This window comes from Delphinus delphis, chromosome 2, assembly GCF_949987515.2.
Source record: "Delphinus delphis chromosome 2, mDelDel1.2, whole genome shotgun sequence".
NCBI lineage: Eukaryota > Metazoa > Chordata > Mammalia > Artiodactyla > Delphinidae > Delphinus > Delphinus delphis.
Window position 1 is genome coordinate 154,615,059 of NC_082684.1, and position 15,135 is coordinate 154,630,193.

The 15,135-nt window shown below is 44.0% G+C and overlaps 1 protein-coding gene across 2 annotated transcripts in view; it reads left to right on the forward strand.

Moving 5' to 3' along the window:
* Nucleotides 1-15,135, forward strand: part of ITIH2 (inter-alpha-trypsin inhibitor heavy chain 2) — a 37,535-nt gene that overhangs the window by 7,765 nt on the left and 14,635 nt on the right. For both annotated transcript variants that reach the window (XM_060006019.1, XM_060006020.1), the window contains 8 exons: nucleotides 3,044-3,148; nucleotides 5,682-5,844; nucleotides 7,471-7,578; nucleotides 8,398-8,526; nucleotides 9,893-10,009; nucleotides 12,226-12,394; nucleotides 13,342-13,467; nucleotides 14,846-15,027. In XM_060006019.1, the coding sequence (XP_059862002.1) occupies nucleotides 3,044-3,148; nucleotides 5,682-5,844; nucleotides 7,471-7,578; nucleotides 8,398-8,526; nucleotides 9,893-10,009; nucleotides 12,226-12,394; nucleotides 13,342-13,467; nucleotides 14,846-15,027 (1,099 nt within the window). The remainder of the gene's footprint in view (nucleotides 1-3,043; nucleotides 3,149-5,681; nucleotides 5,845-7,470; nucleotides 7,579-8,397; nucleotides 8,527-9,892; nucleotides 10,010-12,225; nucleotides 12,395-13,341; nucleotides 13,468-14,845; nucleotides 15,028-15,135) is intronic.

Here is a 15,135-nt window from a genome sequence, read left to right on the forward strand (position 1 = left end):
AATGGCCACCTAGTCCAGTGGTTCTCGCTTTCAGAGCTGTGGACCCCCTGGACATCAAGAGTCATCTTGGGGTGGGTCCCAGTGTTTTGCTTCTGTTCAGAGTAACAGAATTTGTGAAGCATTTACTTTTCTTTTCTGATAAATTAAAGCATCCTTAAGCCTATCTCTGTGGTAACAACCTCCCACTTACTTGGGGAGAGAAAAATATATGGAGTTGCCCTGGGTTACAGGAAACCGTATATGAGTGTGTAGGAGGTTGCAGGTCAGCATCATCTATCACATGTTTCTTTACGGGGAAAAAGAAGTGGAGAACCGCGGATTAAATCCAGTCACGTGTCCAGTGCTTGAATTCCTCTGTGTAGCCGCTGACTAGTGAGCATTACCCAGGCTTGGCTTGAATATCTCCTTGATGATAAACTCACTACTTTCCAAGGCAATTCACTCAGTGGTTGGCAGCGCTTAGAATTATTTCTGCCACTTAATGGAAATCCGTTCCATTTCCTACTCAATGACTCTAGTTCTATTCACAAAAGAACTTTTAAAAAATTCCCTACAAAATGCATACTGAAGTGTTCAAGGATGAGATGGTCAGCTATCTGAGATTGGCTTCAGAATAAATGAGGTGGAAGGAGGGGGTATAGACAATGGAGGTTGGCTGAGTATTGATAATGGTGTAACTCAGTGATGGTTTCATGGAGGTGTCTTACATTATTCTATTTTTTTGTATACTTAAAGATTTCCATAATAAAAAAATTTTAAACCACCCAAATGTCTTTCAAATAGTGAAGGCCAGTTATATTGTTCCCACCCTGAGGCTTCATTCATCAAGGGTAAACTTTCCCTGTTCTGCCAATAGAGGAATAAATAAAATAAAAGGTTCAAATACCAAGCACTTTGGCTTCTAAAAATGGCAGAGCCATTTTAATTATATTTTCTAAACAAAACAAAGGTGAGGGGAACAAAAGGCAATTTGTAACTTGGAATTGGACTTATTGGAATTGGAATTCATGGATTTTGAATCCTTCAAATTGTCTGAGAAATTTATTAACAAAAAAAATTATTTTAGTCAGCCTTTTCTAAAAAGCAAATGTAGAAGGAAAAGATTTTATGTAGTGGTATTATATGACACTGTCTAAAAAATTATATTAAAGCTAGTTTAATAAATTCTTATTTTTAAACTATATGACTAGATATTCCAGGTATCTCATCTTTCTGTTTTCCTTCATTCTTTCCCTTTGTCCCCATCTCATTCCTTAGAAGATTTGAGGTGATGAAAGACAGAATTGTGAAATATGTTTATTTTGATCTCTCTGTACTCCTGGCTGAATGTATAAATCAGAGAAGATAGCTCCTTACATCACCACAATTTAATATGAACCGCACAGACCTCCATCTCCAGTCAAAAAACTTCTCCTGCCTATTTATCAAGGTTCCAAATATTCCACCATTAGAGATTATTTCCTTTGGTCATAAAGACTTTTTGGTCTTCGAACCTTAGCATGATTTGATGGAAATAGTGCCGACCTGGGCACTCGGGGTCCAGTTCTAGCTCTGCCTCTGAGCGAGTGTGTGACCTCAAGCAAGTCGCTTGTCTCCTTGGCTCTTATTTCTCTCACCTACAGAGGTGAACCAAGCGTGCTTGACAAGCATGCTGTTAGCATTTGGGACAGGAAACTCCACCTCACGTTGCAGAATGTCTAGCACTCTTGGGGTCGTCCCATAATGCCAGCAGCCCTTCTCAGTCATCAGAACAGCCAAAAATTTCTCCATGCACTTTAAATACCTCCTTGGGGAGAGATGCTGCCCACTTGAAGCCCAGATGTTCCATTTTGCTTTTAAAATTCTGTCATTCGACTGCTCCAGCTAACCATTATTGGGACGGATTAGGTGACGGCCAGCTAAGAGACAGAGGTGACATGAGCACACAGAGGTCCCCGAGGGAGATGTTGGAGAGATAAACACAAACTGTGCAAAGAGATTGACAGGCACCTTTCTTCATCTTTCCTTGCTCTTTTCCACCCTCACAGGAGAGTGTAATGCCCCCAGGCCACCCCAGATCCTTAACACACAGGAGAATGATCTTATAAACTGAAAGTCAGCCAGATAACTAGTGACTTATCAGTCACCAATCCTAGGCACATTTGTCATTCCAAAGGGAGGCACAAGAGAACAACCCTTAATCTGAAGGGTAAAACTGGAAAATGAAGAAACATTTTAAAAATTTTTTATATTGGAGTATAGTTGATTTACAATGTTGTGTTAATTTCAGGTGTACTGCTAAGTGATTCAGTTGCAATATACATGCATCTATTCTTTTTCAAATTCTTTTCCCATTTAGGTTATTACAGAATATTGAGTAGAGTTCCCTGTGCTATACAGTAGGTACTTGTTGGTTATCTATTTCTACGCACTAGTGTGTATGTGATAATCCCAGTCTCCTAATTTACCTCTCCCCCTTCCACGTTTCCCCTTTGGTAACCATCGGTTTGTTCTTTAAGTTGGTGAGTTTCTTTCTGTTTTGTAAATATGTTCATTTGTATCATTTTCTTTAGATTCCACATATGAGCGATATCATATGATATTTGTCTTTCTCTGTCCAACTTACTTCACTTAGTATGATCATCTCTAGGTCCACCCATGTTGCTGCAAATGGCATTATTTTATTCTTTTTTATGCTGAGTAGTATTCCATTGTATATATGTACAGCATCTTGTTGATCCATTCCTCTGTCGATGGACACTTAGGTTGCTTCCGTGTCTTGGCTGTTGTAAATAGTGCTGCTATGAACGTTAGGAAGAAACATTTTAAACACTACAATATGCAAGAGGAAGCTTTTAGGACGGGAGCCCACCTCACCTCTCTTAATCACACTAACAGATAAAGGGACTCCTGTGAAATATGCAACGTCTCTGTGTTTCCTGCAGGTTCAAAATGATAATTAAATAATTCATTAAGTCCACCTGGTTGCGTTGTTGGCTTGTTGTTTGTTTGTTGCGCTAAGACTACTATTTGGACCAACTGTAGGCCCTCTGTCATTTTTTAGGACTGTGGATGGCACGACATTTACTAGTTATGTTAAGGAGAAGACGGTGGGCCGAGCCCTCTACTCGCAGGCCAGAGCAAAAGGCAAAATGGCTGGATTGGTGAGGTAAGGGGGGGGGTCCTCATCCACTGCTGCCCCCACTCAACCCCAAAACCAGCCTCCGAGAAGGCACAGAACCTCATCCTCAGGTGGCAGAGTTAGGTGTCTCCGTTCCTGTTTCCCTAAGGCCTCCTGCAACACATGAGTTTTGGATGATCTCACACGTGTTAGCCTTACATAGCTTGCCTTGCATGTAGATGGCTGTCCTGTCACTAAACACTGATTCCCAGCAGAGTACAGAGAGGAACTACAGAAATATTGGTGATCGGGGCTTCCCTGGTGGCGCAGTGGTTGGGAGTCCGCCTGCCGATGCAGGGGACGCGGGTTCGTGCCCCGGTCTGGGAGGATCCCACATGCTGCGGAGCGGCTGGGCCCGTGAGCCATGGCCACTGAGCCTGCGCGTCCGGAGCCTGTGCTCCGCAACGGGAGAGGCCACAACAGTGAGAAGCCCGCCTACTGCAAAAAAAAGAAAGAAAGAAAAATATTGGTGATCTTGTTACAGCACCACATAACACAGAAAGAAAGGTTTGGAATTTGTCTTAATGATCTTCTGTTTTTATGGGGTGGCACCTTTTTCGGCACAGTTACTTAGTTTAGATTCTGTTTATTTTTTTCCCCTTACGGTCTTAAATAAGACACTGGAAATGCCACGCCACCCTCAGAGAGGCAGCCTCTCCCACCAGAAATGTCAGAGGAATGTTCACTGATCCCCACACTGCGTATCTAAGCCGCCCTCAGATCCTGCCATCTTCTTTTCTTCATCTCCTTCTCCTCCTCCAGACGCCCAAATTTCCCCTTAGCTGAAGTTCTTTTCATTTCATTCATGTGTTCATTCATTCAAAAAAATGCACTGAACGTTAACACTACCCAGCTCTGTCAAAGGTGACAGCAACACTGCAACAAACACCGTCAGGCCAGTGGAGGAGATGGCCACAGAACGGACAGTGTATAGGTGACTATAACATATAGATGACCATAACATATATAGCATATAGGTGACTATAATATATATATCATATAGGTGACTGTAATATGTATAATATTTATATATAATATATATGTATATATAATACATATATAATACATATAATACATATAACATACAGGTGACTATAATATATATAACCTATGGGTGACTATAATATATATAACAGATGGCTGTAATATATATAACAGATAGGTGACTGTAATATATATAATATATAGGTGACTATAACATATATACTATATAGGTGCCTACAGTATATATATTATATAGGTAAGTGTAATATATATAATATATAATGGGGTAATATATAATGGTATAATGTGCTAATGTAGAGATGGTACAAAACCCTATGGGAGTTCCAAGTACCAAGTGAACAGTTCTGTCCAGGGGTCCAGATCATCACAGAAGACTCGATGTTTGAGCTGAGCCCAAAGAGATTAATAGAATTCAACCAGGAGAAAGGACAGGAGAAATTCCAAGCCAGGGAACATCTCCAGCATGCCTCCAGGTTAATAAGTGCTTTAAGTATCATTCTGCCGTCTTTACCCATCACTTTGACCACATCATCCATCCATTTATTATTTCTTCATTCCACAAATATTTATTTGCAGCAGAAACTTCTCCAGGTACTGCGGATACAGCAGAGAACACGGAGCTCGCATTGTAGCCTGCCCTCCCCCACCCAGATACATCAGATCTCTCACCCCGCTCTCTACTTCTAAGCTCTGTACCCGGCTGTGCTCATCTTTTTCTTCAGCTGCCCTGTATCCCAAGCTCACTTCTTCATGGTACTTCCCTGATCCCAAACAATCCGATTATGCATGGTCTCACCTTGCTTATTTAGCTGTTTAATTTGTTTTTTAATCACCCATTGTTTCTCTTAATGCTCAAATCTCCCTCATTTGACAATCCTGCTGTTTTCTCTTTAAAACCATAAACACCTCAAGATTAATGATCACGTTGGACTTTTGGTGTGTATGGGACTAAATAAGGCATTAGTGCTGGAAATACACATTGAATTTGATGAAATAATAGATGTCTTCTTTCTGAAGACTTTCAAAATATAAAGAATCTCTGGAACGAGTCTCAAAAGCAGTAGAGGAAAGGCATGCTGTCTTTGGAATCATCTAAACTTGGGTTTGATTTCCTACCGTACAATTGATTCACCGTGTGGTCTGGAGCGATTACTTACCCTTTGTGAGCCTCATCTGTCATCATTTGATAACTGAGGGTATTGGGATCCAGCTTGCAGAGGTGCTATAATAGCAATGATATGTGTGTCCAGTTCCTGGCACATAATAGGTGATCAATAACTAGTAGCTCTTTGCAGATGACACTCAAATCTGTAAGAAGCTCTGGAAGAAAAAGATCAGGTAGGAGAGGAGAAGAAAATTCCAGGCTGGTGGAATGAAATTTATCTAGAAGTTGCAGTTACCTCTACCTACCGTTCATTCTTCTGGACAGTAGGCAGGTTGCTAGCCCAGGGAAGCCCGGCTGCCCTCTGCGTAGGTTCTGCCTGTGATGACTCACGTGGGGGGCTTGCACCTGTAGGAGCAGAGCCCTCGATATGGAGAACTTCAAAACCGAAGTGAACATTGCCCCCGGAGCCAAGGTGCAGTTTGAACTTCATTACCAGGAAGTGAAGTGGAGGAAGCTGGGGTCCTACGAGCACAGGCTCCACCTGCAGCCAGGACGACTGGCCAAGCACCTGGAGGTGAGCCCATCCCTCTACGGCTCTGTCCCTCATCTGTGCTTTCTGCCTGTCCCCACTCTTTGTGGGGTTCCATGTCACTCGACACTGCAGGTCAGGGTGGCGTGCAGAGAGGATTCTGGGTTTGGAGTCAACCAGCCCACTTCCTTGCGGATTTCAATGCCAGCTCATTTCCTTACTAGCTGTGTCAGTTTCCTGTGGCCTGTTGTAACAAATGACCACACACTGGGTGGCAGAGAACAACAGAAACGTCTTCTCACACAGTTCTGGAGGACGGAAGTCTGAAATCAACTTGTTGGCAGGGCTACGCACCTAAAAGCTGCCAGAGAGAGTCTGTCCTTGCTTCTCCTGGTATCTGGAAGCTGCTGGCATTCCTTGACTTGTGGCCACATCACTCTAATCTCTGCCCCCCTGGTCACATCACCAGGGAGTGACCTGTTCTGAGTGTCTTCTGAGCGTCTCGAGTCTCCCTCTGCCTTGCTCTCGTAAGAACACTTGTCGTTGACTTTAGGGCCCATTGGGTAGTACAGGATGATCTCGTCTCAAGATCCTTTATTGCATCTGCAAAGACCCCTTTTCCAAGTCAGATAGTAGTCACAGCTTCCAGGGATTTGATGTAGACATGTCTTGGCGGGGGGCTCCATTTAACCCACTACACTGACCTTCCACATGGGACAAGCTATCCTGAGCCTCAATTTTCTCACCTGTGAAAAGGGTACTACAACGTTCTTAGATTCCTTGGTTACAAGTGAGATGAGCTTATGGAAGTAGGTGGCAAATAATAGCAGCTCAGTGGAGGTTGAGGTAGTCGTCTTCATCTGCTCCACGTTCCCCGCATTGCACTCCAGCTCCCTTCACCTCGAGAGCAGTGCTGCGGCAGGGCATTGGCTACCATTTGAACTCACCTCTGCTGTAATCTTCACCTCTTGCCGTGAGAACTGAACTGCTCTTTTCTTGGCTCGAATCTTATTGACATCACATGACCACTTGTGTAAGAGGCAGAGCAGAACTGGAAGAAACCCAGGGAAGTGCACAGTTCGACCTGCTCTCCATTTGACACATAGGAAGGTGAAGCAGACAGGTTGTAATTTGCCCATTGATGTAGAAGATTCAAGGGGATGAATGAATGGAGCATGGTAAAATTCTCATTCCATTCTTATTTCTAAACAAGAATAGAATGGGGATTTCCCTGGTGGTCCAACCGTTAAGACTCAGCGCTCCCATTGCAGGGGGCCTGGGTTCGATCCCTGGTCAGGAAACTAGATCCCACATGCCACAACTAAAAGATCCCGCATGCTGCAACTAAGACCTGGTGCAGCCAAATAAATAAATATTTTTTAAAATAAATAAGAATGGAATGGAACAGAGTAGACGAAGGGGAATTAAATCCCAGAGAAATGAAGCAATAGAAGGGGAATACTAGGTTGCCCAAAAGGTCTTCAGCCTGCATGGTGAGATGCATCGTGTCACACACAATTTAAAGAACTTGCAGAAGTGATGGTGGAGCCGTGCTGGGTCATCTTTGGGAAATCCTGAAGATGAGAAGAGCAGCAGAGGACTTAGTAAGTGTACTTCTTGCTCAATCTTGAAATATTTTAATGCTTTGAGTAATTTCTTTCCCACCTCTAGGTAGATGTGTGGATTATTGAACCTCAGGGAATGAGATTTCTTCATGTTCTGGACACATTTGATGGGCATTTTGATGGAGTTCCCGTCGTATCTAAAGGACACCAGAAGGTACCACAAGCATTGATGTTACAGAGTCTAAGTGGCCGCTGGCTCCTGGGTTCTGCTCTCCTCCTCTGCTCTGGGGGATAGAAAAGCCGTCAGGTGCTGAGCTGAGGGAACTATATGAAGGAACAGTGATCCCTGAGCAAAGTCTAGGGTCTCCCACAGGATATACAGAATAATATTACGGATTGTTTCATTGCATTTTGACCAGAGTCTGTCCCTTTTGGAGGTCCTGTCCCATTTCCCCTAGGTAATTTCACTTGAGCAGTAGCTAAAAGACAGTTTTCACAGGGACTTGAAAACCACTGGTCCAGTGGTTAAGACTCTGCGCTTCCACTGCAGGGGACGCAGGTTCAATCCCTGGTTGGGGAGCTAAGATCCTGCATGCCGCATGGTGCAGCCAAAAGAAGACAGTTTTCACATAATACACAGTGGATTTTCCTTAATCACAGCAAGAAATATCAGCCTAATTCTCTCTGCCTCAATGGCCAACAGTAACCACCTTCGGAGGGATCGAAGTCCTCTAAGAACCTTTCAGCAGCTCTTTCTAGAGCTGGTAGCTGTTTCTTCCATGGGGGGAAAGGGAGGAATTCTTTGAATCTCTTATAAAGGACTGAAACCAGGCCAGCAGCACCGCAGGCTGTTAGACGTCCCCTCACATGCTTTGGCACCATCCCTTCCATCAACAACGAGACCACCGATGCTGCCCGGATGCAGAATGGCCCTGGACCTCCACCTGTGTGCACGAGAAGGTGCAGCTGTCAACTCCTCACCTGGAGAGGGAGGGGGGCCGAGACCGGGCTGTGACACTACTGTTCTTTCCAGGCACACGTCACCTTCAAGCCCACGGTAGCACAACAAAGAAAATGTTCCAACTGCTCCGAGACTGCGGTAGCTGGTGAGCTCGTGGTGATGTACGATGTGAACAGAGAGGAGAAGGTCGGTGAGCTTCAGGTGGGTGAGAACAGACTCTGGGAGAATGGCCCCGCCAAAGCCAAAGAACTGGTTTCTGTTGAATAACCCCCCCCTTCCCCCCCACCCCCGAATAAACCTCGTCGGCCTCTGGGTAGTTCCCAGCTGCCCAGACGAGTGTCAAGGCTGCAGACAGGGGACTAAAAGCATATTTCTCTAAGTGTCGCCGAGCATTTTATGTCAAGATAACTGAATAAAGGTCATTGGGTCTCATGCCTTTGTCCCAGGAAGGTACGTCTAGGCCTCGAATGAAGAACCATAGGAAATCACAAAATGGGAATTTTCGATAACCTTCCAAGGCCCTTTGCAATGAGATGATCAAAGAAAGCACAGAGATTACGTTCCCTGTGAGATTTCTTGAGCATTTCCCTTTCCTCTTTTGTCACGTCTTAGATGTGTGTGCATATTTCCCTGTGCTAAAGTAATGAGGCCTTAGTAGCCAAGAGCCTGTGCTTCTCTCCACGGATGGGGGGGTGTCGGGAAGTGTCCACAGCTACACACCTGACAGCTGGACACTGTAATGTCCTGGGGGAAGCAACCAAAGGGCACTGGAAAGAGAATGAGGTGAGCCAGTCTTTAGCATCTACAAGAGAAGACAGAGGGGGGAATCAGGAATCCACCCCCTCCCATTAACTTCTAGAACAACCCAGACTCCCCAGGGTGCACATCAAGGTCCTTCATGGTCTGCCCGGTGGGTTCTCTGCCCTAACTCCTTGAATTCATCGTGCTGAACCACTTATGGAGCCCTAAGTGTGCCAAGGGCTGCACTGTCTGGAAGTCTCTTCCCCGGCCTGGCCCCCACCCCCCCAGCTCAGTCCAACCCTGATGCTGGCAGCCTAACTGCAAACTCATGAACCCACGTTCAAGTCCAGCGTAGATGCCCTTTCCCTGGGGAAGACGCCCCTGTCTGACTTAGATGCACCGCCACTGGGGGTGTTCTCGGAGCCTTTTACTTTTCCTGATCACAGACTTAACACCCTGTGCTTCAAATTGCCTCTTTATTTGTCTGGGTCCTTCATTGCCCGCGAGCCTCAGGAGAGCAGGGACTCTTCCTGATTCACCGTCGGTGAGCAGGGTGCCTGGGACGGAGGCTCTCGATGAAGACTGGGTGGGGTGGAAGGAGTGGAGGGAAATAGCCTAGGAGGTGAACTGCTGAGAAGGCTCAGACCTTCGCAGGGAAGGACAGAGTGGGAGCAGGAAGGAGAAAGGAGAAGCAGGGGGACACCAAGCCTCTGTTCTCTCCTGTCCCCTGTGACCACCCCTCTCCTCTCTCAGTCCCCAGACCCTCGTCTTCCTACATTCCAAACATTGCTAATGGTTTGGCTCACAAGTGTGTTCTGGTTTCCAGGTATTTAATGGATATTTTGTCCACTTCTTTGCTCCTGAGAACATGGACCCAATTCCCAAAAACATCCTCTTTGTCATCGACGTTAGTGGCTCAATGTGGGGAATAAAAATGAAACAGGTAAGTACCCCTGGTGGGCAGTGGTACCTGGGGCTCCCTACCTTTTCTGATCCTCTCCTGATGATGCAGTTGTTCGAGGCCTCTTCCCACAGGGCTTGTCTCAGCTCAGGCTGCTAACAAAGTCACACAGACTGGGTGGCTTCTGAACAGCAGAAATTTATTCAAAACTCACCTTTTTGAAAACTTTCATCTCAGTATAACCTCACTCTGCTCACTCTTCTGCTTCATATCCTTTTGGTTCTTCTGCATATAACACTTTAATACCTTGCCATTGTTCATGAATAACTTTGACATCACTATATGCCTATATTTTCTAATTATGCTGTAATTCCTTGAGGGTGGCCATCCTGTCTCACATCTTCCAGTTCAGAGTTCAACATAGGCTTATTCAGTGTTAATGGTATAGATGCAATTCTAAACAAACAAGGAAATTTCTTATTTTATTCATCCATCTATCCATTCAACCAATTTGAACCACCAACTAACCATTCATTCATTCGACAACCATTTCTGACCACCCAAGTGTTCACTACTGTTCTAGGATCCAAAAGACAGAGAAGACATGGCCCTGCCCACTGTGCTTCTACCCTGGTACCCAGGTCTCAACAGTGGTGTTTCTGACGGTTTGGGCTGGCCGATCCTTTGTTGTGGGGACCACGCTATATGTTGTAGGATGTTTAGCAGTATCCCTGGCCTCTATCCACTAGATGCCAGTGGCACCCACCCGTCCAGTCATGACAATCGAAAATGTCTTCAGACATTGTCAAATATCCCCTGGGGAGAAAATTACCCTCAGATGAGAACCACTGCTCTAATACAAGAGTTTTCTCACCCCTCCCTCCCTCCCTTCCTTCCCTCATTTAACAAGCACCCACTATGTGTCGGGCACTTAGTTCATCACCGAAGTCTGAGATGACTATTACACACCCAAGCGAACATGTTAAGCAGGCTGTTGGCTCTACAGATCTGGTGCTCAGAGGTGAGATATTAAGATAGACACTTAGGAGCCACCAGTATGTAGAAGGTATTCACAGCCATGAGACCAGGTGAGAACACCAAGGAGTAAGTGTAGATAAGAGAAGAAAACCAAGAGTCAAACTTACACTATTCCAATAATTAGAATAATCTGGGGAGAAGACGAGGAACCAGCAAAGAAGACTAAGAAAAAGTAGCCAATGAAAGAAGAAGAAAACCAAGAGTGTCCAAGGCTCTGGAAGAAGACGAGGAAGTTATATTAGGAGAGAGATGTGACCAGTTGGTCCAGATGCTGCTCAGATTGAGTCTGATAAGATGAGAATAGTCCACCGGATTTCACAGCAACCTTGACGAGCGACGTTTCCGTGGAGGGATGATGGTGAAAGCCTGAATGGAATGTATTTCAGAAGAAGATTTGGAGACAGTATTTTAGACAGTTCTTTCAAGGAATTTTATTGCAAAGGGAAGCTGAGAAATGGGGCAAGTGGGTACATTATGAGGTTTTTTAAGGAATGAGAAATGATAGCATGTTACTCTGTTTATGGAAATGTACCAACAGAGGGAAATTCAAGATGCAGGAGAGGCAAACGGCAGTTGCTAGAGCCATGTCCTTCAGTAGACGAGAGAGAATGCCATCTAGGTCACATGTGGATGGATTTGCATTAGGCAGAAATACAACTACCGGTTCTTCTACATTACCAGGCGGAAGGAAAAGTTTATGGGTACAAGTACTGGAAGGTGGGATTTTATGGTGGTGGGAGTTGTGGGAGTTTTCTTCTGATTGCTTGCATTTCTCAATGAAGGAGGAATCCAGGTCATCAGCTGAGACAGGAGAGGGGGGTGTTGGTGGTTTGAAGGAGAAGGAGACAGGAAGCAATAATTACGTGGTAGTGGATGAGAAGGCTGAGTAGATGCACTTGAGAAATACATTTGATTTTCAGACACCACAAAGGGGCCACCTGAGGCTCATAATCCTCAACTTAAAGTCAAGCTAGTGAGACTGGTCATGCATGACAAAATAAGACAGTAAAAGTTTAAGTATCGAAATACAGACAATACATGTTCAGAATACAGGAGAGGTAGATCTGTGTTGACTCAAGTGGATTTATACGGTTTTCTGGAAAAATTACAGCTTGAGCCACTACTTGCAAGATGACTAGGATGAATTATTGGTCTTCCTCGTTTCATCTTAGGCTTAGAGCTTATGTATTAAGACCCTTCTCTATTCTCTCTCAAAACAGACGGTGGAAGCGATGAAGACCATATTGGATGATCTACGCGCTGAAGACCATTTCTCCATGGTTGATTTCAACCACAATGTTCGAACCTGGAGAAACGATTTAGTCTCAGCTACTAAAACACAGATTGCAGATGCCAAGAATTACATTCACAAAATCCAGCCCAGTGGAGGTAAGTAGGTTTAGCCCACAGCCCAGTGAGAAACTCCCATAGGATTCAAATCTTGGTTCACTTAAGAAATATGATTCCCTACCCCAGTGGTCTTTGCCCCGTCTGCAGTGGTCTGCTTTAAATAATACATCTATTATTAAACAATGAATACTATGGTCATGGCGAAAGCATAATCCATACCCCATCCCACACACCTCAGAAAAGGGTGTCAGTAAGTGATACTAGCCTTCTTATGACTCACATAGCAAGAGAAAGACAAACACCATATAATATCACTAAGATATGACACAAATGATCTTATCTATGAAACAGAAACAGACTCACAGACATAGAGAACAGGCTTGTGGTTACCAAGGGTGACAGGGACGTGGGGGAGGGATGGACTGGGAGTTTGGGATTAGCAGATACAAACTAGTATATACAGGATGGATAAACAACAAGGGCCTACTGTATAGCACAGGGAACTATATTCAATATCCTGAGATAAACCATCATGGAAAAGAATATGAAAAAGGAATGTATATATATGTATAACTGAATCACTTTGCTGTAAAGCAGAAATTAACACAACATTGTAAATCAACTAAACTTCAATTAAAAAAAAAGAAAAAAAATCACATATCATAACATAATTGTTTACAGGACAGTGTCCAAGTATGTCAGCAAGGCTGAATTAGGTAACTTCAGTTTGGTGGTTCACAAAATGACTGGTGCTTTGAAAGGGTTAATTCATCTCTAAGGGAACCATTGACTACAAAGTGGATATTTTATTCCACTGGGGGATCTGGACCAGCCTGGTCAAAATTTAGAAAGCAATCGAATGATTTGGGTACTGAATAAACTATACATGAGCCATCACCAAACAGATGAACCTGAACCCAAGACGTGATTGTTTCTGTGGAAAGTAAGAGTATGTAACAGAACAGCACATTCTACGGCTTTCACAGGGACGAATATCAACGAAGCACTCCTGCGGGCCATCTTTATTTTGAATGAAGCCAATAACTTGGGACTGTTGGACCCCAACGCGGTCTCGCTGATCATTTTGGTGTCTGACGGCGATCCGACAGTAGGCGAGTATCATTTACATTTTTAGTGATAAATATTTTTACTCTTGTTGCTTGGGAACGTGATTTGCTCAAAATGGGAACTCAAATGCATTTGCCTGAGCGTCTAAGCCATTTTAAAGCCATGCTTCCTAAAAGAAGGGTTCTTTTGACCCTGAAGCATTCACTCCACTTAAAGCAGTCCCCGGACGTTTGAGGGGAGGACGCTCTTGAATGCCTCAGTTTCACCTCCACAGCGTGGGGAAACTTGAATTTGAGTCACATGCTGTGAGGATTGCTGATACATACTAGTGCAGTGTGTTTATTTCCTCAGCGTAAGGTGTGCGAGGTGGTGTGTGGAGAGTGTGTGATGAGGATGTATCCTCTGAGTCTGCAGTGACCTGTTCTCCCACTGTTCTCCAAATTTCCCCCATGTACTCACTGCACCTGGACAGGTTACTTCTCTCTGATGCATCCTGTGTGTTTTCTTATCCACACAATGGCTCGCCGTCTCCCTGCTTCTATTACATACACTGTTCTTTGCATTTGCTTCATTTGCGTCTTTACACGGACAAGCGCCAGTGAGAGTGAATGCTAGATTGCGCTGCAGTCCGTCTTGTAGACAAGGATGTACCTAACTGTGCGTGACACAGCTCAGTGGAAGGAGAACCAGTGATGCGATCCTGACAAGGTACCAGAGTTCTAGAAAGACGGAGAGCGAGGCAGAGTGGCTGTTGTTGTGTATTTGTTGTAGATTCAGTGCTTGGATCAGATGACTTTTAAAATTCAATTTTAGAATAAAATCTTAAGGAAATAAGCTTAAAAGATTGTCAGTTTCTTACTCCTGACCCTCAACTATCCAGTTCCTGTCCCGGGAGACAGTCACTGGTTACCAGTTTCTTATGTGTCTTTCCAGAGAGATTCTGTGTGTATCTGTATATACATATACACACAAATACATGAAAATATATACGCACGATACATACATGTATACAAATGCATTCTGCATATGCTGACCCTCACCTTGCTTTTCTCCCCTTTAAAAATGTGCCTTTGAGATTGTTCAATATAAACGATCATAAAGAGTTGCCATGTTCTTTTTTATAACTGCATAGTATTTCAGTTTGAATATACCATAATTTAACCCATCTCCTTTATCGGTGTACATTTAAGTTGTTCCTAATGTGTTGCTATTCCCAGTAACGTTGCTATATACCACTGTCCGTCCTTCATTTCAACATGTATGAGGGCATCTCTAGGGGACATTCCTAGAAGTTGAGTGACTGAGTCAAAGCATAGGTGCATTTTGAATTGGGACAAATTTTGCTAAACTGCCCTCCATGCGTTTTCCTAAATCTTGATAGCATTGGCTTCTCACTCCTTTCCTTCCTGTCATCATCTTTAGGGGAATTGAAATTGTCAAAAATTCAGAAAAACGTGAAGCAGAACATACGAGAAAACATCTCCTTGTTCAGTTTGGGGATAGGATTTGATGTTGACTATGATTTTTTGAAGAGACTCTCCAACGAAAACCGTGGGATCGCGCAAAGGATTTATGGAAACCAGGACACTTCTGTCCAGCTCAAGGTAACTTTTTTTTCTCTTCTTTTTTTTTTCTTCACTTAAAATCATTCAACTAGCAATATCGGATGCCTAAAAGAAGATGGCTGAATTTAAGTAAAAATTGTCATTATG